Source organism: Rhinopithecus bieti, unplaced genomic scaffold (genome assembly GCF_001698545.2).
Source record: "Rhinopithecus bieti isolate Rb0 unplaced genomic scaffold, ASM169854v2 scaffold_1673, whole genome shotgun sequence".
Taxonomy (NCBI): domain Eukaryota; kingdom Metazoa; phylum Chordata; class Mammalia; order Primates; family Cercopithecidae; genus Rhinopithecus; species Rhinopithecus bieti.
In genome coordinates this window covers 4,491,668-4,517,576 of record NW_016804690.1, presented here as the reverse complement: position 1 = coordinate 4,517,576, position 25,909 = coordinate 4,491,668, and the positions used below count along the sequence as shown (strand labels likewise).

The following is a 25,909-nucleotide window of genomic DNA, read 5'->3' as shown; positions in this document are numbered from 1 at the left end:
GCGTGCCTGTAGTCCCAGCTACTTGGGAGGCTGAGGCAGGAGAATTGCTTGAACCCAGGAGGTGGAGGTTGCAGTGACCGAAGATCCCACCACTGGACTCCAGCCTGGTGACAGCGTGAGACTTCGTCTCAAAAAAAAAAAGTCTTGTGTTAATTTATTTGTTTCAAAACATTGGTAGTAATACCAGTAGTTTTATATAATTTTTATGTAATATCCTTTATATTTTATTAATATAATATATAAAATGTAGTATAGCATAGTATAGATTATATTAATTTTGTATATTTATGTACTCAATAACCTTTCACATTTTTCCATGCATCTTTATTTTCACCTGTGAAGCAAGTGAAATAACATTATTCTGACCCACACACATGAATAAACTGGGCTACTGAAAGGTGATGTGTCCTAACGTAATAAAGAAATGTAATGAAAATTCAGTCGTTAGGCATAAAAATCCTGTGGTGGTTTCTATAACTGGGCTATTGGAATAAGAGTTTGTTGTGTACTTTTTGTCTTTTATTTTTTTACATCTGTAGTCTTATTTGGAATGATAATAAAAATACCCCATTAAGAAAATGACAGGAGTTGGATGAATCCAACTTAATTACAGAGTAAAAGCATAACTTTTCAATGAAAATTGAAGGCATCATTAAATTTTTTTAACTGCATATCTTTTCTTCCTATGAATAGCTTAGGAATACACTCCGCTTTCTTTTGGGAAATGTGGCTGATTTCAACCCAGAAACAGATTCCATCCCTATTAACGATATGTATGTCATAGACCAGTATATGCTACATTTACTGCAGGATCTGGCAAACAAGGTAAATGTAAATTAATAAACTTCTGGAAACTAGTAATATCAGCACTATTTTAGGTTAAAATTTTAGTTTTATCTCAGTGGAACAGACCTTGCTGGAAATAGTAACTATAGCACTCTTGAAAGGGTTATGCTTGCTAAATTCCACACATCCCCAGGTTGGCCTTAGGTATAAAGTGTTATCATATCTTTTGAGTTTCTTAAAAGATTAGAGAAATATGTCCAGACCAGATTTTTCTCTTACGATTAGCTCTATTTCTCCAACAAGAAGGAATAAAGTGGAGTTATACTTTATTTATCTGCAGATGTGCTTCTCATAATAAAGTACAGAAATAACCAAAATGACTATTCCTATTTGTCTCATAAGACATTTGCTCATTTTTATATAGACTTAAGTAATTTGTGTTTTCTGGCTGGGCGCAGAAGCTCACACCTATACATCCTACCACTTTGGGAGGCCAAGGTGGGAAGATTCCTTGAGGCCAGGAGTTCAAGACCAACCTGGGCAACAGAGCAGGAACCCATCTTTACAAAAGTTTTAAAAATTAGCCAGGCATGTTAGCGAGTGCATGTAGTCCCAGTTCCTTGGGAGACTGAGACAGGAGGATCGCTTGAGCTCAGGGTTTTGAGGCTGCAGTGAGCTGTGATTGTGCCACTGCACTCCAGCCTGATTGACAGAGTGAGACCCTGTCTTTATTTTATTTTATTTTATTTTATTTTTATTTTATTTTATTTTATTTATTTATTTTTTTTTTTGATCGGGATCTCCTCTGTCACCCGGACTGGAGTGCAGGGCGGATCTCAGCTCACGTGCAAGCTCCGGCCTGCCGGGTTTACGCCCATTCTCCTGCCTCAGCCTCCCGGCTAGCTGGGACTTACAGGCGCCGCCACCTCGCCCGCTAGTTTTTTTGTATTTTTAGTAGAGACGCGAGTTTCCACCGTGTTAGCCAGATAGGTCTCGATCTTCCTGACCTCGTATCCGCCCGTCTGGCCTCCCAAAGTTGGTGGGATTACAGGCTTGAGCCACCGCGCCCGGCGACCCTGTCTTTAAAAAAAAAAAAAAAAAAAAATGGTGTTTTCTCACAATTGGAAATGTGTCTGCATTAGTGCACCCTTAAGTCAGAGTGTACATACCAGTTTTGCCCAATCAAAAATAAATGAGGCATCAATGAAGGAACACTAATGAACTGTTGGTAACTTCCACTGTTTGCTGTTGTAAAACTGGTGTGATTTTATTATTTACAATCTCATTCTTTCCTTGATTAATGTTCTTTCGTAGTTCTCAGAGTAAAATAGTATTTTCTGAGTGTAGTCGAATGTGTTATCCAGAAATGACATTTTGAAGATTCCCAGGAGTTCTTGCATATTGCCTGTTTTGTGTTTGTCTCTTTGAAATATATTTTTGAAATGAGCATATTTTGCTTGTGATGACTTAACATTTTCATTTGCCTGTCTCAGCTTCCGAATTTATTTTGACTTTGTTCCCTAGATTACCGAATTATACAAACAATATGATTTTGGAAAAGTTGTTCGGCTGTTACGGACATTTTATACCAGAGAGCTCTCTCACTTTTATTTCAGTATAATCAAAGATAGGTATGTATGACTAAATATTAAAATGCTTAACAATGGCCAGGCGTGGTGACTCATGCCTGTAATCCCAGCACTTTGGGAGGCCGAGGTGGGTGGATCACATGAGGCCAGGAGTTCGAGACCAGCCTGGCAAACATGGCAAAACCCCGTGTCTACTAAAAATACAAAAAATAACTGGGCATGATGGTACATGCCTGTAATCCAAGCTACTCAGGAGACTGAGGCACGGGAATTGCTTGAACCTGGGAGGCAGAGGTTGCAATGAGCGGAGATTGTGCCGCTGCACTCCAGCCTGGGCGACAGAGCAAGACCTCGTCTCAGAAAACAACAACAACAAAACCTCAGCAACTATTTTTTGAGTGTCTACTTGTGTTTGGCAACCGTCGGGGATTCAGTGATGAGCAAGATGGGCAGTGTTGTGCAGTTATTAAGACTGGGTTCCGGAGTCAAGCTTGAGTATAAAGGTTTGCCCTCCCGCTTACTAGCTTTCTGATTTGGGGCAACTTACTGTGTAATCTGTTTCTTCATCTGTAAAATGAGTATAATAATACTTACCTCGTGATTGAGAAGGAAAAGCAATAATGTGCTTAACGCTGTGCTTGATAAAGTGTTCAAAAAATCATCACTGCTAGTATCAGATGATGAACATAATGCTTGTTCTCAGGAGTTCTCAGATCCTGAGGGGAAGAGAGAGATATGTATGTGCAATTATATGGTAACAGTGTATAATATTAGCAGTATCCTTGTAGAAGAGGGCTTGATGGCAAATCTTCATCTGTTGCTCCAGTGTGCAGGTGACGGTCCTATCTTTATGATAATGAGTCCAGTCTGAGGTGTTAGCCTCAGCCTGTCAGCACCCCAAGGACCTTGCACATAGGGATTCTAACTCCTACTCCTTCCCTTAAAACACTAATAGCATTGTAGTGGGTGGGAGCCACATGTGAAATACCGTCAACTAACTTATTCATAGTCCTTTAATATGGTAGTCTAGACTCTGGTTGTCATCCACCTGAGAAACAGAATGAAATAGCTAGCCATGAGTGCTTTCGAGGAGGTGGGTACACCTGGACGGAGTGAAATTGTAGGAGAGTATATTGTATTCTTTAAGTAGAAGATGATTACAACCATAAGATTAGCCACTAGGAATAAACTCAACCTGAGGTAGGTCCTATTTTGGTGACCATAATGTGTAAAATATTGTCAACTGCTGAATAAGTTGTTCTTGTTCAGGCTCTATTGTGAAAAGGAAAATGACCCCAAACGACGCTCTTGTCAGACTGCATTAGTTGAAATTTTGGATGTAATAGTTCGTTCTTTTGCTCCCATTCTTCCTCACCTGGCTGAAGAGGTGTTCCAGCACATACCTTATATTAAAGGTAAGGAATACTTTGTTTATACTCTTAATGAGAAAGAGCCCTGATAAAGGTGCAACTTCTAATTTTATCTGCTTCATAAAAGGGGCACTTATCCATTTACAGTGACTGCTCTGTGACAGTATATCTTGGTCATGTATTTGTTTCTCCACCTATTTGTAGAGGAGTAGGGTAAATTTCAGAATTCTGTGTTTTCTGAAATGTATTAGCAGCTTGACTATGTTGAGAAATCACTTTTTTTCTTAAATACCTTTATAAATGTTCTGAAATGGCCAGGTGTGGTGGCTGACGCCTGTAATCCCAGCACTTTTGGAGGCTGGGGTGGGTGGATCGCTTGAGGTCAGGAGTTCAAAACTAGCCAGGCCAACATGGCGAAACCCCATGTCTGCTGAAATGAGCCGGGCATGATGGTGGTGGGCGCCTGTAGTCCCAGCTACTTGGGAGGCTGAGGTAGGAGAATTGCTTGAACTCGGGAGGTGGAAGTTGCTGTGAGCCAAGATCATGCCACTGTACTTCAGCCTGGGTGACAGCACAAGACTCCTTCTTAAAAAAAAAAAAAAAAAGTTCTGAAATATATTTTAGGTTATATTAAAACAAAATATAGTGCTTTTAGTGAGTATTATATGATAGTTATAGAAAGAGGGGGAAGTCACTTATAATCTTACTACTGATAGCTGTTAAGATTGGGATATTTCTATATTATTTTTTCTAAGTATCCTTTTTTTTCTTTGAGCTCTTATTATATATTTTCTCTTTTGTTTAAACGTAACAAATATTTTCCAATGCTGATAGAAATGTTTTGTAAATAATTAGGATGGCTCCATAATATTTCATCACTTGATTACTGTAAATAACAATTCTTATTTCCCATTAATGGTAAATATTTAATAGTTAGAGCTTCATATACAGCCTAGGATGTTTGTAAAGCAGTTTACTGTTTTTGTTCTTCTGAAGAGCCCAAGAGTGTTTTCCGTACTGGGTGGATTCGTACTAGTTCTATCTGGAAGAAGCCCGGGTTGGAAGAAGCTGTGGAGAGTGCGTGTGCAATGCGAGATTCATTTCTTGGAAGCATCCCTGGCAAAAATGCAGCTGAGTACAAGGTTATCATAGTGATAGAACCTGGACTGCTTTTTGAGATCATAGAGGTATGCAGCAATATGTCCCTTTTGAAATGGTGTTAGTATCATAGAGCTTTGCCTGAAATTTGCTTTTAAAATGTGTCTAAATTAAAAAAAAAATTAATTTAGAAATTAGGGTTTGTCTTCTAATCCTGATATTATCACTGATTCTTTGTTTCCTACTTCACCATGTTCTTTTCCATGTCTTGTAAAACATGTTCTGTGCATGTAACACGTACATGTTACTGTGTAGGGACAGGGAAGGAATAAATAAAGTTCTGTTTCAAATCAAAGGCCTCAGGACTGTTTAGAAGACAGGTGACATATAAATTGATCATGATCGTCTTTGAATGTGTAAAAATTGGGAGTTTTGTATTAAGGGTCAGGTTTCCTGAGAATTTCATCCATCTGGACCAGATTCAAAACAAACCCAAAAGAGTTTCCATTTTATTTTGTGAAATCTGGAGAAAAGTCATTTTCTCCAACAAGTTACCACATATATTTCAAAGCATTTATCTTATTTTATTTCCAGAAGGGCCATCAGAATTTTCTTCTTGGGATTTTAGGGTTCATTGGCCAGATTGGTTTATAGCTTCACATAATGATGAGATTTTTCTCCAGTCTAAATGCTTAAGAAGAGAATTGGCAATGAATATAATTTTTTTTTCCACGAGGCATTTTATTTGTAAATATTATGTATTACATCCCTGGAAAAAGAATCCCAGGATTTCCCCTCCTGTGCGTTTTCATCTTGCTTCTTCATGGTCCATGATGCCAGCTGAGGTTGTCAGTGCAATGAAACCAAACTGGTGGGATGGAAGCAGAATATTTTTGCCATTTTTCTAGATCTTTGAGTTGCACATCAAATCTGGGGCTGATCACTCCATACTTGTTTAGCCTGCCTGTGAGGTTCACAACAATTTTCCCAGCTCTGTGATCATCAGTGATTTCAGATTTGCCAATGTAACCATGCTTCATCATTACAGTGAGAAACCAGATGATGACTTTGGAGAGTGGCCTAAAGCCTGGCTTTTGCCTCTCTTTCGGCATTGTTGGTGCTCTCGAGAGCATCAGCCAGGACATTCATGCACACCATTGTGGCGGTGCAGAAAGATGGTGGAAAGAGCTATTTTTAAAAAGTTTTATTAGTGTCAGTTTTCTAAAAAATACCCATCTCATTTTGTATGGTAAGCTCAATTTAAATTTTCAGTGATGTGATTAGCATGACTAAGATTTGAGCTTGAAATAGCTAGTAGGTATAATAGATGAGATGTTCACATTTTAAAATTTAAAACTTGGGAAGCTGTTCATTTTACAAGCGAGGAAGTGAGGACTGCTGAAGCTGTGACCTGGCCAGGGTAACACTCCCTAGTCCTGGCCTTTTTTTCCTGCATACTGTGTTTCCTTTGACTTCAGTCTTTCTAAGTAATAAACTGAAAAGAACAGCTTGTTTGGATCAATCTTTATTGGAAAAAATACTTTGGGATTTTCAAAAACAGGAATGTATTTTCCTTAGGAATCATCCCAAGTAGCTGTCAGATGGAGTCCTGGTTCCATCCATTACTAATTGTATAAACTTGTTAAAACCGAATTCATCTGAGTCTCCTGTTTCTCATGGACTTTCATTTTTAAAGGAATGTCTGTGTTGGTTAGCTTAAAAACTCACTTTGAAGATCAAAATTACAGAGAAAAGTGTGTTCATCAGACAAATTCAGTCTACTTCAGAAGCGTTCTGTGTATTGTTCAGATTGCCACGATCAGTATACATTACTAAAAGCAGGTACCTGTTGAGATAGTATTTTAGCTCCTCACCTAATGATACATGAAAAAAAAAGGCTTTGAGGCTGACAGACCTGGGCTTGACCTGCAGTTCCACCACTTATTGGTTGAGAATCTTGGGCAAGTTAACCTCTCTTTGCTTGTTTCTTCATTTGTAAAGTGAGGATAATAAACACCATATAGGTTTTTTTGTGTGTATGCAACAATTAGAAATAAGAGACATTATAGGATCTAGCAAAGTGAAGTGCCTGGCATTCTCAATAAATACTGTTGATGGACATTTTTAGTTAAAACCTTTTATACTAATTAGGATTGATGCATTTAATGGTATTTGCTCAGGATGCAATGGTATACCAAAAGGTTCCTCTCTAAACATGAGAATTTATAGTGTCTCTTTTTATAACCTCAGTTGATGGTAAAAATTTAACATAAACTGTAACTTTCACATGCTTCCTTACAGATGCTGCAGTCTGAAGAGACTTCCAGCACCTCTCAGTTGAATGAATTAATGATGGCTTCTGAGTCAACTTTACTGGCTCAGGAACCACGAGAGATGACTGCAGATGTAACTGAGCTTAAAGGGAAATTCCTCATCAACTTAGAAGGTAAGAAGGAGGTGAAAGTAACAAGTAACATCTGGAGAATTGAATAACTCTAGGTAATCTCCAACTTCCCATGGACTAGATTTATTCTAAAGGTAGATATGTACTTAGAATACATCTTTTTGTGGAAATAATATAAACAATTGCCAAGTTTCTAAGCCCGCTGTTAAAAGTATCTTGCCTGATGATCTTGGGAACTGAGGGCTAGGGACAGAAGAGGGAGAGAGATTTTCTTTCTGTCCTTTGAATAAATAATGGTCATTTTATATGAAGTTTATGTTAGTCTGATTTGCTCCCATTTTCCTTTTGTGTCCCCCTGCTTTGATACTTAGTACCCCAGTACTGGCCTATTCCTGCCCACTGTTCCCCAGTGTTGATTCTAAAATTTCCTATTATGTATACCCCAGATTAAAATATTTAGCCATTCTTGTGAGGGATTAAGGAGGAAGTTTTATTGAGCTCATTCTAATGATGGTATCTCATAAGCAAGCATTTTGTCGATATTTGTTTTATAGCAGATTTTAAAAGTCAACCTGGTTCATCTTCATTGGTGGAGGTAGAGTTGCATTAATAAAGAAAAATAGGCCAGGTGCGGTGGCTCACTCCTGTAATTCCAGCACTTTGGGAGGCCGAGGCAGGTGGATCGTGAGGTCAGGAGATTGAGACCATCCTGGCTAACATGGTGAAACCCCATCTCTACTAAAAATACAAAAAATTAGCTGTGCATGGCAGCATGTGCCTGTAGTCCCAGCGAGGCTGAGGTAGGAGAATGGCGTGAACCAGGGAGGCAGATCTTGCAGTGAGCCAAGATCACACCACTGCACTCCAGCCTGGGCAACAAAGCGAGACTCCGTCTCAAAAAAAAAAAAGAAAAATAAGCAGGTATCTTGGCAAAGGTTATGCTGCTTGTGTTTTTTCATAGCTTTTGGGTACCAGGAGATGGGAAGCTAACTTACAGGCAGCAGTTCAAATTTGGGCTTGGCAGCATAGACCATGTAGTAAAAGTTCTGGCTTAATTTACTTTGTATAATTTTTTCTTTCCTTTTTTTTGAGACAGAGTTTTGCTCTTGTCACTCAGGCTGGAGTACAATGGCGCAATCTTGGCTCACTGCAACCTCCGCCTCCCAGGTTCAAGAGATTCTTCTGCCTCAGCCTCCCAAGTAGCTGAGATGACAGGCGCCCACCACCACACCCGGCCAATTTTTGTATTTTTAGTAGAGACGGGTTTCACTATGTTGGTCAGGCTGGTCTCGAACTCCTGACCTCAGTGATCCACCTGCCTCAGCCCCCCAAAGTGCTGGGATTACAGGCGTGAGCTACGGTGCCTAGCCATGTAATGTTAATATACTCTTTGTACAATGACTAGAAAATAACTTACTTTTATATTTTTATCAGTCCGAAGTCTAAGAGTATTAATTGTGGAGATATTTTTGGTTCCTTCTGTCCCATGAGAAATTTTGAGGACACTATAGTTGTCACTATAATTTGGCTTTTAAAAATTCTTAGTCATGTATGCAGCTGGAGAGGCAGTGCCATTCATCAGAACTATATCCAGATTTAACAGCTAGAAAGTCTGCTCTGCCTGAGTAGACGTAGAGCTTGGTGACTTGGGAGATGTCAGTTAATCTCAGAGTCACGGGGTCTCTAATTCCTCAGCTCTCTTCAGTTGTCGAGTTGTATGATCCCATTATCTTGGCTATATATGTAATGGGCAAATGGGGAAGTGTCTAACAAGCTTTACCAAGGCAGGACAGAAGACTGAAAAAGAAGCCTCTGCTAAACCAATTAAGAAATAGTGTTACAAGTTGAATGCCTATCAGAAATACTCTTCATATATTTTTTTATAGGTGGTGATATTCGTGAAGAGTCTTCCTATAAAGTAATTGTCATGCCGACTACGAAAGAAAAATGCCCTCGTTGTTGGAAGTATACAGCGGAGTCTTCAGATACACTCTGTCCTCGATGTGCAGAAGTTGTTAGTGGAAAATAGTATTAACAGCTCACTTGAGCAAGAACCCTCCTGACAGTACTGGCTAGAAGTTTAGATGGATTATTTACAATATTGGAAAGAAATCCAAGATTTAGGTAATGAGTGGATGAGTAAATGGTGGAGGATGGTCAAAATCAGAATTATAAAAGAAGTATTTCCTGTAACTATAGAAAGAATTATGTGTGTATATATATATGCAGAAATATATATATGTGTGTGTGTTTATCTGTGGATGGATATATATGTATCTTCCTATATATATCCATAATGGACTTATTCAGAACATAGATATGTATTCAGCTTGTCTTCAAATATGGCCCAGCAGAAAATGTTCTATATTTTATAAATCTTTTGACTCAGTATTTAAATTCTATCACACTGAAAATAAAGGCATTCTGGAAAAGTACTGACTGATGTTGATGCAGAAGTTGTGAATAGCAAGTAAAAGAAGTAGAGTTTTGAAAGGGAATGGCGAAGGCATGTTTCCCTTAAGAGGTTAAGGGTCGTATCATTCTTCCTGTTGGTGAACATCAACCTTTTCAGAATAGCTAGTTTTCGGGGTTGGATTAGAAGGAAAATAATCACCACATATGTTAAGAGAGGAAGAAATCTCTTAATACTTATGAATGTTTAGGAAACAACATGAAAGCTGAAAATTTATTTCACTAATATACATAAGTTCCAACAATGGACAGAAAATAGCAATATATACAGAATTTCACTACTTACAGTACATTACAATAGAGAAAGCATTTTATAAACAATTCAGTATTGGATTAAAATCTTTTAAGGATGCCTAATTCTATTCAGCAGGAATCTAACTTGGTAGACACCCAGCAAACCCATTCCTATCAGGGTGAGAGGGCTTTCGCTGTTGCTATAGTGTACTGTAAAAATATTTTGTCCCTTATAAATGCAATGGACCACAGCAACTTCTGAATGAACATTACATTCAGTGTCTCATATTATTAAATTTCAGATTTTTGACTTTAGATCGCAATTGTTTTTAAAAAGCAATTTAAATGTAACAGTGTTTACTTTGACCATAGACGAATTTTTATAATAAAGTTAAAACTTTTTTTTCTGTTTGCAAAAGTATGACGCATTTAGAAGCATGGTGCTATATATCTCTTTATCTGCATTTACCCTGGCCCCTCTAGTTCTACATCTAAACAGAACCTGTAATGTAGAAGTTATGATTATTTGAACACTTTGTTTTCCTTCAGCTTTATGTAATTAATAAGATAAAAATGCATATTTAACATTAATGGAGAAAGTTGTGTGAGGGTGGGCATATATCTAGGAAAATACTACTGGTTATTGGCGTCTCATCAATAACTACAATAAGTGCCACACACCTTTGTTTCAGAAACCACCCGTTCTACATTAAAATCTAATTCCTTTATCCTGTATGGTTCTTTGTTATTATAGAACGTCTACATAGGTATTTATTTGCCTTTCTTCCTATCAGATTTATTTATTTTAAAAGCCCTTGATAAGTAGTAAAATATTTAACTGCTTTTGTTAACCATACAAGTCAGAATTCAATTTTAAAATTCTGTGAAAAATTTTAGGATAACAAATCTAACTAGAGACTTAATGGTTTGTATCAGGATTCTGTGAGCCATACTTCAGCTTATTATTGTTCTCAGCAATCCCCAAATTTGATTGTCTGTTCTACTAGCGTAAGCTTAACCAGTTTTATTATCTAAAATGCTTAATAAGTGCCCCCTCCCCTCCAAGTGATGATGGACTTGAGGATTTAGTCTTTAAAAATACCTGTAACTCCAAATTTCTTTGACTAGCCTCCTTAAGTTCATTCTACTTTCAGCGTACTTGGAAAAATCACAGGAAGAACTAATCTCTTAGAACACATATAACAAGTGACTGTTAATACGGAGCCGGATATGTTTACAAGAATTCTAGGATGTGTCTGGCTGGGGCAGTGGAGACCCAAGCAGAGGCTGGGAGGTTGGACTAGCCCTTTCCAATGCTGCTACTCTATAAAATGTATGTCTCAGTCAGACTCACAGGCCCCCATCCCAAATACTCAAGACATCTTAACCATTTATCTTGTAAGATTTTAAGTTTGATAGTTACTTAACAGTAATTACTAAATTTTAGCCAGTTAAATTCTTGTTTGGATGTGCTCTTTTAGGTCAAAAGACAAGATTTGTTTTTCTTTATATCCCTGAAGGACATACTCCTCAACTTTGCATGATTACTATAGTTGGCTTCTTAAGGGGAAGTGAAGAAACAAACTTCTGTATCACAATGACTTACTATGAATAATAATTGTGATCCATGACACATACCCACAATTACACTGTAGGGCTACATTCTAAAAATATACCATAATAAATACTTGGTATTTGTAGAGCTCAAAGCACTCTTTTACAGAGTTTTGGTTAGTTTGGTTTTTTCTTTTTTTTTTTCGAGACAGGGTCTTGCTATATTGCCCAGGATGGCCTCAAACTCCTGGGCTCAAGCGATCGTCCTGCAGCCTCCCGAGTAGCTATAGTTTGGTTTTAGTCAGTAAATATTTAGCACTTGGACTGCTCTAGGCACTATAGGGTACAAAATTAGTTGTATTTTATCCTCTCATCCCAGCTGTGAGGTAGGTTTGCTAAAGCTGTAATATCACTAAGCAGTTTTTTCAATACTGTTCCCAAGATAACATTAGCAAATCCCAGAAGCATTTCCAAACACTTGTAGGAAAATAAAGTTGGACTTAAAATTTTAGTATCTTTTCTTTTTTTTTTTTTTTTTTACATAAGTTTTACAAGATAATACATTTTACAGTGACCTGATGTGGATACAACTTTGCAACTTGCAAAAGCAAATCTTAACTTACATTATAATTAGTTTGCTGCATTGTACACATCTCTTATTCTCAATTTTGGCAAGTACAACAGGTTAAAGGTTCTATTTAGTGTCCCCTTTTGATGAATATGATGATCTTGAACCCATTCTTCCTCCTCAAGCATGGTCATCCTCCTCTGATGGCAACAGCAGAACCTCTGGGAAAGGAAGCTTTCAGTATCCAGAACTCCCAGGTGGCAGCCCATGTGGGATTTGGAGCATGACAACAAAGGCATTTTCTCAACATTTACTAAAGGAGAGTGGGGTGTTTCTACACTCTACTGATGGGGACCATACATGAACACATTTAAATTGAATTACAACAACATTTTCGATAGGAAATATAGAATCTTATAAGAACATAATCTAAATTATAATCAATTTTAAATAGCAAAGTTTAACAATAAAGCTATTTAAGTGTTTGAATTAGAAATAAACACTAAAACATCTGTATTAATTATAACAGAGTTGATATTTGTTTATATTTTATCTTCAATATTAACCAAAGGAGTGGAATTTAGCCACGGTTGTACTTTTTAAAAGTTGTATATACTTTTATTTATTTTACAAAAGGAAAAAAACAAAAGACATACTTTCCCCATAAAATTCCAGGTCTTACTATGTAAAATAACCATGCACTACTTCATGTTATAATCATAATTTTAGACTATTTCCAGTAGGTAAGTGTCATAAAGAAGGAAGAGATATGGCTTCCACAGCTTCAATGAGGTGTAAGGCTAGACCATACTGCCCATGTTTTTCTGGTAAAAGCTCAATTACTTTATTTACTAGTTTAGCTGTTGTTGCAATTGGCACTTCAGTGTTTTGAAGGTCCTGGGGGTCCTGCAAATGGGACACAAAAATAACCTATTATAGACAACTAAACAATAATTGTTACTGACTTAAGAGTTACTACATAAAAATGCTTTTCTTTGTAACTAGGTGAATTAAATTTGTCAAATTTTCTTCATAACTTATTGACTAGGCAAGAAAACATCCAATGACCTTTTGCCTGATCTCGATCTATTGTACTGACCATTGCTTTCAGCCAAGTACACAGTGTGGGTGGAAGTCTGGCAAGCAGCTCCATTCCTTCTTTTGTCTGGGTGTGGAGAAGCGCATGAGCCAGCCTTTGCCCCGTCAGCACCAGCAGCTGAGAGGCAAGGACCTCTTTGTCATGAACCTGTAGAATGGCCTGAAGATACGAACATGGAGAAATAATACAGTCAGAGTGAGCAGATTTGTTTCTTCTATAGGAAAGAGGTTGCCAGTGAAGAGATTCTAGTTGATTTTTGAACTGTGGCCATTTATCTTTTGATTATATACAACCAAAGATAAATCCAAATCAAACTTAGCATTTAAACCCAAATTTCTGCTCCTTGGTTAATTTTGTTTTTGTCTTATCACTTAATCTTTCAATTCAATATGGCTACTCAGTGTGTTGTTTTCAAACTTTTGGCAAATAAAGGGAGTTTCATGTCATGTCTATTTGAAGCCCTCTAATGGTTTTTTTTTTTTTTTTTTTTTTTTTTTTTTTTTTTTTTTTGAGATGGAGTCTCACTCTGCCACCCAAGCTGGAGTGCAGTGGTGCAATCTCAGCTCACTGCAGTATCCACCTCCTGGGTTCAAGCGATTCTCCTGCTTCAGCCTCCCAAATAGCTCGGATTACAGGCATGTGCCACCACGCCCAGCTAATTTTTTGTATTTTTAGTAGAGACACGTTTTCACCATATTGCCCAGGCTGGTCTTGAACTGCTGACCTCAAGTGATCCACCCATCTCGGCCTCCCTAAGTGCTGGGATTACAGGTGTGAGCCACCATGCCCATTACAGGTGCGAGCCACCACGCCCAGCCCCTCTAATGGCTTCTGAATACACTTAGAATAACCATGGGCTCCGAGACCTAGGATACAGCTATGGCCTGGGCCAGCCTCCCTACCTCATGCCACACTTCTTTATTCCTTGCTTACTATGTTTGGTCAGCCGTGCTGGCCTTTCTAGTCCTGGACCTAGTCATTCTAGTCCCCATCTCAGGGCCTTTGTAATTCTTGTCTCAAGCACTGTTCCCCCAGTTTCTGAGTAGCTGGCTGCTGCTTTTCCTTAGGGGCTCGGTTCAAATGTCACATTCTCTGCCCACTCTACTGTAGTGGCTCCTGTTTATCCATATGATCCTGTTTCTTTTTCCTTTTTAGAGACGGGGTCTCGCTATGTTGCCCAGACTGGTCTCGAGCTTCTGGGCTCAAGTGATCTGCCGCCTGAGCCTTCCAAAGTGCTGGGATTACAGGTGTTAGCCACGACACCTGGCCCTCTTTATTTTCTTCATAGCACCTACCAATCAATGCAAAATTTAGCCTGCTTTTCTGCTCCTACCAGCAGACTATTAAGTCCATGAGGAAGGAACCTTGTCTGTTTTGTTTACTGCTATATCCCTGTGCGTAGGGCAGGCCTGGCACACTGTAGGAATTATTTGATTATAATTTTATGTTTTAAAAAATAGTATATTGTTCTATTTTTGTACCTAGATGTTCCAACAAAAGGAAGAGCAAAAGGCTTCACTGGACAGTCTTTATTCCAACTATCAATTTTATAACTTAAGCCCAATTAACATTCAAAGGGTCATGTTACCTCTTCTCCTAAGTGGTCAACTCCATAGTTGTATAGCTCCCCAACATAATGCCTTCTAACAACATCTTCACTAACTTGAAGGTGATGGGCTAAATCCACAGCTAGAGCTGGCCAATCTTGGTCTTTCCCAAAAGGAGTGGGTGTGGCCTCTTCTGTGGGATCTTTGACCTTTGTGGCTGAATGTTGGGCCTGGACAGCTGCACTGACAACTTTCAATAAGAACTTGAATATGGAGAAAGAGATACAGCAATGTATTGTTACTGTTTCATTTTAAAATACCTAAATCAAAGTATTATTAGCTTTTTTGTCACTTACAGTGGCTTTTCCATTAAATTGTTTAATTATCAAAAAAGGAACACATCATTTAAAGGTAAACAACTAGCTTTCAAGAATACTTTGAAAGTGGTCATTTTTAAAAATATTATTTTATTTATTTATTTATTATACTTTAAGTTCTAGGGTACATGTGCACAACGTGCAGGTTTGTTACATAGGTATACATGTGCCATGTTGGTGTGCTGCACCCGTTAACTCATCATTTACATTAGGCATATCTCCTAATGCTATCCCTTCCCCTCCCCCCACCTCACGATAGGCCCCGGTGTGTGATGCTCCCCTTCCTGTGTCCAAGTGACATCATTGTTCAGTTCCCATCTATGAGTGAGAACATGTGGTGTTTGGTTTTCTGTCCTTGCGATAGGAAGTGGTCATTCTTTTCAAAAGCAAGGTAGATTTTTCCCTTACTGTTTTTTTTCCCAAGAAACAAAAACAAAATCCAATAGCTGTAATTTACCTGTTGTCGTACAGAAATAAAATTTGGATCCATTTCCCCACTAGGTAATAACTGAATTGAAGTTAGGTCTTTGAAAAATGCATTTTTTCCCTAAAGAGAAAGACAGCAAGAAAACTGATGAGTGTGGATTATTAAGGGGGGAAAAGGAGAAAGATCTGTTTAAAACTTAAGTCACTTAATGGTTGATTTTCATTTCTCCTTGAACAGTAAGATTTTAGAATTCTTCCTTTAATTTTTATAACAAGTATCTAGTATGTAGTAGACAGCCTTTAAGATGATCCCCAGTGATCCCCTCCTCCTGGTATTCATGTTTCCTATAGTCTCCTCTCCTTGCATGTAGGCTGGTGACTTGCTGCTAGCAAACAGAAGTAGGTAGAGGTGATAGCATGTTACTTCCAAGACCACATCCCAAAGGCTACGTCTGCCTTGAGGCACTCATATTCACTCTCACTTGTTCTGCAGGAAGCCAGGTTCCATATTGTGAGCTGCTGTATGGACAGGCACATGTGGCATAAATGAATCTTGCCAACAATTGTGCTTGGAAGTGAATCACCCTTTCCCCATCCCAGTTGAGCTCTCAGATGCAGCACCTTAACTACAGCTTCATGAGAGACTAAGCCAGAGGCACCTAGACAAGGAGAACACAGATTACTGACCCACAGCAACTGTGAGATAATAAATGTTTGGTATTTTCAGCCAAGCTTTGGAATGATTTGCTCTGCAGTACTAGCTAAGTAATACATATATGTACCCTGAATCTTTTTTTTTTTTTTTTTTGAGACAGGGTCTCACTCTGTTGCCTAGGCTGGAATGCTCACTGCAGCCTCCACCTTCCTGGTTCAAGCGATTCTCTGACCTCAGCCTCCCAAGTAGCTGGGACTACAGACATGTACTATCAAGCCCAGGCTTATTTTTTTGTATTTTTAGTAGAGACGGAGTTTCACCATGTTGGCCAGGCAGGTCTCAAACTCCTGACCTCAGGTGATCTGCCCGCCTCGGCCTCCCAAAGTGCTGGGATGACAGGCATGAGCCACTGCGCCCAGCCTCTCAATCCTTTTAAAAACACATGTTGAATTGTTTAAAAACACCTTATTTAAAAGAACAGATGTGTGTCTAAAGAGTAAAAACAGAATATCAGGAAACAGGATTTCAGAAGTTCCTTGGAAGGAAATGTAATACAGAGCAAAGAGCACTGGCCTTTAAGTTGAAAGACCTGGGTCTAGTCTGAGGCTCACTACTTCCAACCAGGTTGCCTTGGGTAACTGACCCCCAATCTTGGGTTACTGTTTCTTCTTCTGCATGCAGGTCATCCTAGCAAGGATACATCCTGCAAGCACATCTTCCAATGTGCCTTCCATACCTGATCATCTGTGATTCTAGGTCATCTATTGTGACTGCCAAGCAGATTAAAGCTATTCATCCTTTAGTGATAAGAAAAACCAGACTTACAGGGCAACCCATGGCATTTTGGACATCACTGATAGAAGTACTTAAAGATTTTGCACACATTCACAATCTGTTACTCGATAGTTCCCACCTGGTGGTCCTAGCTATAAGCATCTATAATAGTACCACTATTTACTACATTCCAGACACTAAGTACTTCATGTTGAATATAAGGAACCCTCACAACAACCATGAGGTTGGCGCTGGAGTCACTGCTACTTTCTGAATGAGAAAAGTGAGAGTAAGAAAATCTAAATAATTCTAGTTAGCAAATGGTAGCACTGGCATTGTTTCACTAGCCACTCAACCATACTAGCTCTCTGCAGATGAGTGTACCCAGCTGTCTCAGGTAGTCTTGGCATGACATGGGTTGAAACTAAACATTACTGTGCTCGTCCAATTCTGGATATGTTCTGGTTTCACAAAGACCTTTTCTGAGGGGAATACTGAGCTGGGCACTTTATTTTGGTATTTCTTTCTCTGTTTTAACCTTTAAGTACTCTTATCCTTTATAATCTCAAAGATATACTAACTTTTTTTTTTTCCAAAATCAATACTTTTTTTTTTTTTGAGACAGAGTCTCACTCTGTGGCCCGGCTGAAGTGCAGTGGTATGATCTCGGCTCACTGCAACCTCTGCCTCCCAGGTTCAAGCGATTATCTTGCCTCAGCCTCCCAAGTAGCTGGGATTACAGGCATGCGCCACCATGCCCGGCTAGTTTTTGTATTTTTACTAGTGACAGGGTTTCACCATGTAGGCCAGGCTGGTCTCAAACTCCTGACCTTAAGTGATCCGCCCACCTTGGCCTCCCAAAGTGCTGGGATTACAGGCGGGAGCCACCACGCCTGTCTGGGAGTCTCTTATTTAAGGGTGAAATAATAAACCCATTTTCCCACAAGCCTAAGCTGTGTTCTCTAACCCAGCTTCTATCAGTAGAAAGCTAAGTAATAAAGTTGACATTTTTATCTCCAACAGTTTGTGTCTTGTCTCTCAAAATTTGACAGCTGCATGGGAAAGGAAAGGATTTTACTATCTACTGCAGCTAAACTGTGCAAGTTACAATATAATATGTAAAAACATATTCTACTCACAAGTTTGGACTCGATCCTGCAGAGGAGCCAAAAAAATCTTAGGTACAGAACTAACACAATTAAACCTGTCTCTTAGGAAGACAGCTCTTGCAGCATGGGACTGGAGAGAGAGAAACTGGAGGCAGGTAATTAGGAAAGGGCTGTTGTAATAGCCAAGGGAAAGATGATTGTGCCTGAACTAGGGGTATAGTCATAGAGAGAAATGGACAGGTATGATCTATGGAAGAATTTACAAGAATGAATTTACAATGAAGAAAATTGGCTTGAAGTAAGGAATTCGTGAGATAACTTCAAGGTTTCTAGTTTTGCCAGGGCAAAATGATGACATCATTAATAAAATAACCAAGCCAGGGAATTCAGAAGGAACAGCAAATTTAAGTTAGGGGCAGGATGGGGGTATAGGTTTGCAGGTATATTTTAGATACGAGGTGTTTGAAGTCCTATAAGACACTCAAAGAGAGAAGTTCAATAGAAATGCATGCCTCCAACTCTAGGGATTGGTCAAGCCTAGAGATATACAAGAGGGAGAAAATGAGTCTGTCCAGGAATAATATGGAGAACGAGAAGAGCAGACAGCTGAGAGGGCAAAACTCCAAGGGGAGCAGTACAGAAGGTAAATAAAAAGAACAGAATCAAGCAGGGAATGAGGGAGCTGGAACCTCACACCAAATGACACAAGTCACAAAAGTACTGGACAGCTTCTATTAAATATGAAAATCCATGTGTCTGCTAAGCGTGCAACTCCAAAATAGCTCTGAAATCCTTTGAGGTACTTACCTTACTGTCAAAAAGTGAAAGTGGCTTCACGGTCTTCAGGGAAAACCTCATGACTGCATACAAGATGGAGCACAGGATGGAGTGGTGCTCCACCAGTGGGTAGTGGATGTGCTTCTGTTCAAGGGCCAGTTCCACTATGGAGATGGGTCCTTCCACGGAGAGCCACGCATCCTCAGTATCCAGCACAGGCACCTGTATTTCATCCCTGCTAACATCTGCCTAAGGGTTTTAAGAATGGAGGACTGTTTAGTAATGGAAAAATAATAGCTTACAAATATCCTAATGAGTTTATTAGCAGCAAAGTGCAAACTCATATTACACACTGTCCCAAATTGTAATAAACACGAAGTCTAATTTCAATAAGAATTTAGTAAGAAAATTATCACTACCTTTTAGGCTTAAGTCAAAATTTAGAAATGAAGGAATGAAAAACAACCTCATTAAAATAGTCATTTATTAAATGCAATGGTTTGCAAAATATTTAATATCTTAGGAGCAGTTCAGAATGAAAATACACCTCTTTTACCTCCATTAAGATCTGAAGAAGATCCAAACAGGAGCCAAGGAAAGATGTCATTGCTGTGTCACTCATTCCCACATCCTGTTTTTAAAAAAGGAACATAATTAGGCCCTGCAGGAAAACTGCTGTAGTTACTATCAGCAAAACAAGAACGAGGATACAATACACCTGTTTGGCTGACTTTCCACACTGAATAGACGGCAAGAATTTGAAAGTCAAGGCATTAGCAGATTTAAGTTCCATCTTTTATTTACTGTCAACCATTTTTAAAGTCAAGCTTTACAAAGTGGTACAAATACTGACTTATAAAAAAAGTAGTGTTCTTTGTGTACTGTAAAGACACAGCCTCACCAGTTACTATAGATGGTGGTACTTCTGAGCTCACTGTTCAGCTTGCTAAGGCATCTGGTGGCCAAATAATTGTGGTAGATGGAAGATGCACACATGAGAATCTAACCTGAAGAGTTCCAAGAAAACAGCCTGATCTGCTTTCAGAGTGTCTTTTAGAGACTAAACCCAACCCTCTGAGCAAAACTAGAATCCTGAAGCTTGAGAACTAAATACCAGATTCATGCTGTGAGCAACAGATGATTCTCAATGACTCCTTTAAAGGGCCTGTCCAGGGACCACTGCATTTGTGTATAATCTCTTTTTCTGAGATGGAGTTTCACTTCTGTTGCCCAGACTGGAATACAGTGGCGCGATCTCGGCTCACTGCAACCTCCACCTCCCGGGTTCAAGCAATTATCCTGCCTCAGTCTCCTGAGTAGCTGGGATTACAGGCGTCCACCACCACACCTGGCTAGTTTTTGTATTTTCAGTAGAGACGGGGTTTCACCTTGTTGGTCAGGCTGGTCTCAAACTCCTGACCTCAGGTGATCCACCAGCCTTGCCTTTCCAAAATGCTAGGATTATAGGCGTGAACCACCGCGCCTGGCCATATACTCTTTTTAAAAGCAACAATCTATAATTTCCTCACATCCCCAAAGCAAATAATCCAGTGTTTGTGGTATATGCACGCACAGACACACACACACACACACACACACACACACACACACACACAAAAACTCTAGTCATACAACCATTCTCAACAACACACCAGAAAAAGTCTTCAACAATGGACGCTAGTACTATTAATTTCTCGGGGTCAAATACAAGTCCCGTATCCACCTGGATTAGAATAGAGTACGTTAACGACTAATTTTATATTTGTTATCACTTATGTTATATACTATAATTTATACTATTACGAGCTATTATACTATATATGTAGATAAATTAACTTATTATATGAACTTGCTTCAATTTCATGTTGGATGCTTCCATTATCCATTATAAATGTCAAATCGGAATTACAGCAAAAATATGCAGCAATGGTAGCATGTTACCCTGTTCGCAGTCCAAAGCTGAACACATCTTATAAAAACCTAGTTTAATATGCTATCTAACAATCTGGAAAAGTAAATTAAAATTGGCCATAGTTCATGACCAGTTTCCTTCATGCAGTATTCTCTTTTCATTTTTCTTATCTCCTCCTGACACGTCATCACAATGGTAAAAGGCAAAGTTCACCCCTACAGTTAATAAAGTACTACATAAAGTGTGGAATTAACAACTATAATTCTAGTTATGGGAGATTCACTTACCCTTCGGCATAACCTATCCTTTGGTGATTTTCCAACCTAAAATAAAAAGACAAAATGTTGTAACATTTAAATAATTTACAAACAAAGACATCACTATGGCACAAATAATAAAAAGTAACCAAAATTAAAACTATAAATGCAGCTATAAATACATGTGGCAGCTTCATTAATTAGCTGTTGATTCTACCAACAGGAGATGCAATTAAATTTGTGGTGAAACTTAATCAGATACACTGGGTTCAAGAATAATCCTTTTCAAATATAAATTACATATTTCTGAACTATTAAACAAGTAAAACTCTAAAAATCTGGCCCTCACTTTGCATAGTCAAATAACTGTGTTGCCTAAAAACCCAGAGCCTAGGCCAGGTGTGGTGGCTCACGCCTGTAATCCCAGCACTTGGGAGGCCAAGGTGCACTGATCATCTGAGGTCAGGAGTTTGAGACTAGCCTGGCCAACACGGTGAAACCCCGTCTCTACTAAAAATACAAAAATTAGCTGGGCCTGGTGGAGTGCACTTGTAGTCCTAGCTACTTGGGAGGCTGAGGCAGGGGAATCACTTGAACCCAGGAGGTGCAGGTTGTAGTGAGCCAAGATGGTGCCACTGCACTCCAGCCTGGGCAACAGAGTGAGACTCCATCCCACTCCCACCAAAGAAAAACTGGAAAAAAACCAAACCAAACCAAACGAACAAACAAACAAACAAAAAAACCACCCAGAGCCTAATTCAGGGCTACTAATCAAGAACACCTAAGAATTCAGCTTGTTGATAAAGACAATTGTTTGAAATAGAAAGAAAGGAAAAACACTCTACAGCAGATGGGAGTTATATTCCTAGCTCGGAAAAATTTCCTTAAGCAATAAGTACTTATTACGATTCTACTGTATTTCTCCACAGTGTAATAAGTGGGAGGTAAAAGTTCTGCCCTCAGAAATACTACTTGATAAGAGAGGAAACTCACAGGAGACAGTGGAAAAAAACATCACCTCACTACCACTTGCTGGGATTACTAGGACAGCCTCGGAACAACCAAGCTCAGCCAACCCCAACCCCAAGATATTTTGTCCGTTGCCAGAATCATCTTTTTAAACACAAATTTGAATATATAATTCCTCTGCTTAAAACTGCCTCAGTGTCTTCAGTATAAAATAATAGCTACCATCTACTGAGCCCTTACCACATGTGCCAGACCCTGTGCTAAGCTTACACATACTACTAGAAAATCCAAATCCACAGCCTGCACAGGAAATTCTTCAATCTTAGCTTTTCTTTTCTTCTAATATAGCCTATGTTCCAGCCATACTAAGCTACTTACAGTTCTCTGAATCCAACAAGTTGCCTTGTATCTCCAGGACTGCTGGGATACACTTTCTTCTCACCTACTTTTTACTGGTTCATATATAGCCATCCACCAAAATTTAAGTCAGAAGTCTTCCCCTTGTTTTGCTATTTATTTCCTCCTCTTCTGAGCTCCTATTGTCTGTTTACCTGGTGTTCAAACTGTGAGCTCTTTGAGGGCCAGGACCGTAACTTCCATTGGCTCAACCACAGAACCCAGCATAGTCTTGGCACATGAGAGATAACACATTATAATAAAGACTTATCCAATCACAAATTTCCTAATTCCTGGTTTAGGACTATTTTCACCCCAATCAAAGTAGTGAAGATCAAACGTGACTGTGGATGTGAGAATGCTGTGAAACTACAAATTGTAACACACACATAAATTACATTTTATTGTTATTCTCTCAAAAGACGAGGGGGTAAGAGGTGAAGCTGAACAGGTGAACAACATCATAAAGGCCAAAAGATGCAAGTTCTAAGAAAGAAGTTAAGCAGTCAAGGAAGATGAGCACAGAGGAAAGAAGGGTTAGATTTAACTAGAAAAATGTTAGCAATAACATCAAAGAGAACAATTTCAAGGGGAGCAGTGGTCTAAAGTTGGGTCTTGGCTGTGGTGCTATTCATGATGCAGGAATGACTGTGACTATACATTTAAAAGAATATGTTATCTTTACAGTGGTAATTCTCTTAGCATCCACTTATCTGATGCCACACTAATCTACATTGTTGACTGGCCTGCAAAACATACTAACTAGTGTCCCTGGCCACTCAGCTGGAGACTAGGCTGGTACTCTCGGCATGCTAGCAGCTTCTGCTCCCACCAGTTGAGTTCTATGCTTACTTATTATGCTTGTTCCCAAAGCTACTCATGCTGGTTGTACATATCACTGTAATTATATAATTTAATTCAATAACTGATGAAATATGAATGAGAAAAATGGGGGAGCTATTTACATGAACGCTATGTTGAATGCTTTGCAAAGATTTATGGAGGAGAATAACTCCTAGGCCTTTTGGATTTGATACAGAGGGAGCAACTACAAAAATTATAGAAATCTAAAGGTTTGGACACAGATTACATAACAACTTTAAAAAAATAAGATCTAGCCATGATAGGCAATACATTATGGGTGAGGTTTATGCAAGAAAACCAAAGGAGAATTGCAATCAACTCCATTCAAAGAAAATATCTTGGCCTTATATCAAAGATTGGTAAGTGTAAATTTGTACATTTTAATTTAAAATAAAATGCAAATCCTTGCTTGAATCAACTACCAGTCCTAATCTCTTTAGTTAAGAGGCTTTTATGTTAGTCTCTTTATGAGGATTTAGAGCTCTTCTTCATGTCATTAAAATGCCAGTACTGGGCATTACATTTAACTGAGTATGAGTAAAATCTAATTATCAAATTAAAAGATAGTCTAACAAAGCCTAATGTGAGCAATCTTTCTAATATTAGTCAATTAAGAGAACCAAATAAATAAGAAGTCAATACATGAAACTACCTTACCTTATCCATTAAGTATGTAGCAGCAGAAAATCTTTTAACTAAGAACGTATTCCACATCATCAGTGCAATGCCTACATAGCAAGTAAAAGTAGTAAATAGAATGCTTATATATTCCCACTTTTACTACACATAACAAATTACTGTCTTTCTTAAGCTTATTAAACTATATGGACTATTTTTATTCCATTTTTTATATCTTATGTAATATTTATAAAGTTCTTGAAATCTTTAACTTCATTTAAAATCTGATTTAATAAAAATCAGAACTGGGCTGTGTACGAGTATGTCTAAATTGCCACTAAGCATGAAGAAAAGAGTTACATCATTAGTTATGAGAGAAATATAATGTCACAGTGAGACAGCATTACATAACCACCAAAAAGGCTAAAAACAATGTTTAAATTATAACAACAAGTATTAGGATATGGAACCAATGGAACACTCATGCATTACTGCTGGTACAATAACTTAGTAAAACCACAGGGAAAACTGCTGGGGGGTAGCTACTAAAGCTAAACATGTGCCTACTCTATCACCCAACAATTCTGCTGGGTATATACACTAGAGGAATGAATACAGAACATATACGTATGAGATTGTTGGGAACAGTTTTATTCCCAACAGCCAAACACTAGAAACAATCCCAATGTCTGCCAATTGATTTTTTTCATATATAACTACAAACTAAAGTAATATATAAAAAAGTATTAAAAGCAAAATAATAATAATAATAATAAAACAGTCTGGGCAACATGGTCAGAACCCATCTCTATGAAAAAATGTTTAACAAATTCGGCATGGTGGCCCATGGCTATAGTCCCACTCAGAGGCTGAGGTGATAGGACAGCTTGAGCTCAGGAGTTCAAGACTATTGTGAGCTATGACTGCGCCACTATACTACAGCTGGGGTAACAAAGCAAGACCCTGTCACTACTCACTGAGCTGTGGCATTAAAATTAAATTTCTGAAACAGTTGTCAATTAGGCAGTGTAAACATGGCATTTCACATGCTGTTATTACTACCCTTGTAGCTAAGTCCTTCTATGAGTAGGGCCCCTCACAGGCTTTGAGAAGCCAGGAACCTTACTCAGTGGGTAAAGATACAAATAGGTAAATACCTGACTTGAAGAAATACCCGACTTGAAGAAGTCTGAAGTCAGTAACTTAATTTTATCAATAAGGATAGAATAATCTAAACATGATATTTTCCAAATCAGTCAAGGTATATATATATATATATATATTTTGGATGAAGGTAAGATCTAAGAGATGAATAAGTAATTTTCAAGTTCTCTTCAAGTAAAATGGGACATTTTACAATTTCTGCAACTGGATTTCATATCACCTGCAAGAATGTGATAGAGGTGAAAAATACATAGCTTCTCTAGAATTTATCACAGAGACATAAGTTGATATCTCCTCTTACTCAGCCTAACACCAAGTCTCATCACTTACTAAGGTTACTAACCAGCTTAGTGCTGATATCCTCAATTCCCTTAATGAAACCCATCTATCTATGAAATCTGTTTACAAGTTCAATATTTTTTCAAGGAGACATCAGTAGTTGCCAAAGTCTGGCAGCTAATGGAGAATATTCACATCCATTATAAGAAGTAAAAGATAGTTGCTACAGTCTAATCTTATTAGGCTTTTGGCTATCAAGATTTTTTATTAAGAATTTCAGTCCTGGCCGGGCGCGGTGGCTCAAGCCTGTAATCCCAGCACTTTGGGAGGCCGAGACGGGCGGATCACGAAGTCAGGAGATCGAGACCATCCTGGCTAACACGGTGAAACCCCGTCTCTACTAAAAAATGCAAAAAACTAGCCGGGCGAGGTGGTGGGCCCCTGTAGTCCCAGCTACTCGGGAGGGTGAGGCAGGAGAATGGCGTGAACCTGGGAGGCGGAGCTTGCAGTGAGCTAAGGTCCGGCCACTGCATTCCAGCCCGGGCGACAGAGCGAGACTCCATCTCAAAAAAAAAAAAAAAAAAAAAAAAAAAAAAAAAAAAAAAAAAAAA

The 25,909-nt window shown here is 38.6% G+C and overlaps 2 protein-coding genes across 2 annotated transcripts in view; one reads left to right on the top strand and one right to left on the bottom strand.

Moving 5' to 3' along the window:
- IARS2 (isoleucyl-tRNA synthetase 2, mitochondrial) overlaps nucleotides 1-9,682 on the top strand; it is an 80,916-nt gene extending 71,234 nt beyond the window's left edge. Inside the window, exons 18-23 of the mRNA XM_017870009.1 lie at nucleotides 694-825; nucleotides 2,311-2,417; nucleotides 3,645-3,790; nucleotides 4,742-4,932; nucleotides 7,145-7,289; nucleotides 9,134-9,682. Coding sequence (XP_017725498.1) covers nucleotides 694-825; nucleotides 2,311-2,417; nucleotides 3,645-3,790; nucleotides 4,742-4,932; nucleotides 7,145-7,289; nucleotides 9,134-9,276 — 864 coding nt within the window. The 3' untranslated portion in view covers nucleotides 9,277-9,682. The remainder of the gene's footprint in view (nucleotides 1-693; nucleotides 826-2,310; nucleotides 2,418-3,644; nucleotides 3,791-4,741; nucleotides 4,933-7,144; nucleotides 7,290-9,133) is intronic.
- A 237-nt stretch (nucleotides 9,683-9,919) lies between these two features.
- Nucleotides 9,920-25,909, bottom strand: part of RAB3GAP2 (RAB3 GTPase activating non-catalytic protein subunit 2) — a 119,781-nt gene continuing 103,791 nt past the window's right edge. The window contains exons 28-35 of the mRNA XM_017870008.1: nucleotides 23,895-23,965; nucleotides 21,039-21,074; nucleotides 19,396-19,470; nucleotides 18,870-19,088; nucleotides 15,556-15,645; nucleotides 14,763-14,984; nucleotides 13,175-13,333; nucleotides 9,920-12,981 (exon numbers count right to left, since the gene is read on the bottom strand). Of these exons, the coding sequence (XP_017725497.1) occupies nucleotides 12,826-12,981; nucleotides 13,175-13,333; nucleotides 14,763-14,984; nucleotides 15,556-15,645; nucleotides 18,870-19,088; nucleotides 19,396-19,470; nucleotides 21,039-21,074; nucleotides 23,895-23,965 (1,028 nt within the window). The 3' untranslated portion in view covers nucleotides 9,920-12,825. The remainder of the gene's footprint in view (nucleotides 12,982-13,174; nucleotides 13,334-14,762; nucleotides 14,985-15,555; nucleotides 15,646-18,869; nucleotides 19,089-19,395; nucleotides 19,471-21,038; nucleotides 21,075-23,894; nucleotides 23,966-25,909) is intronic.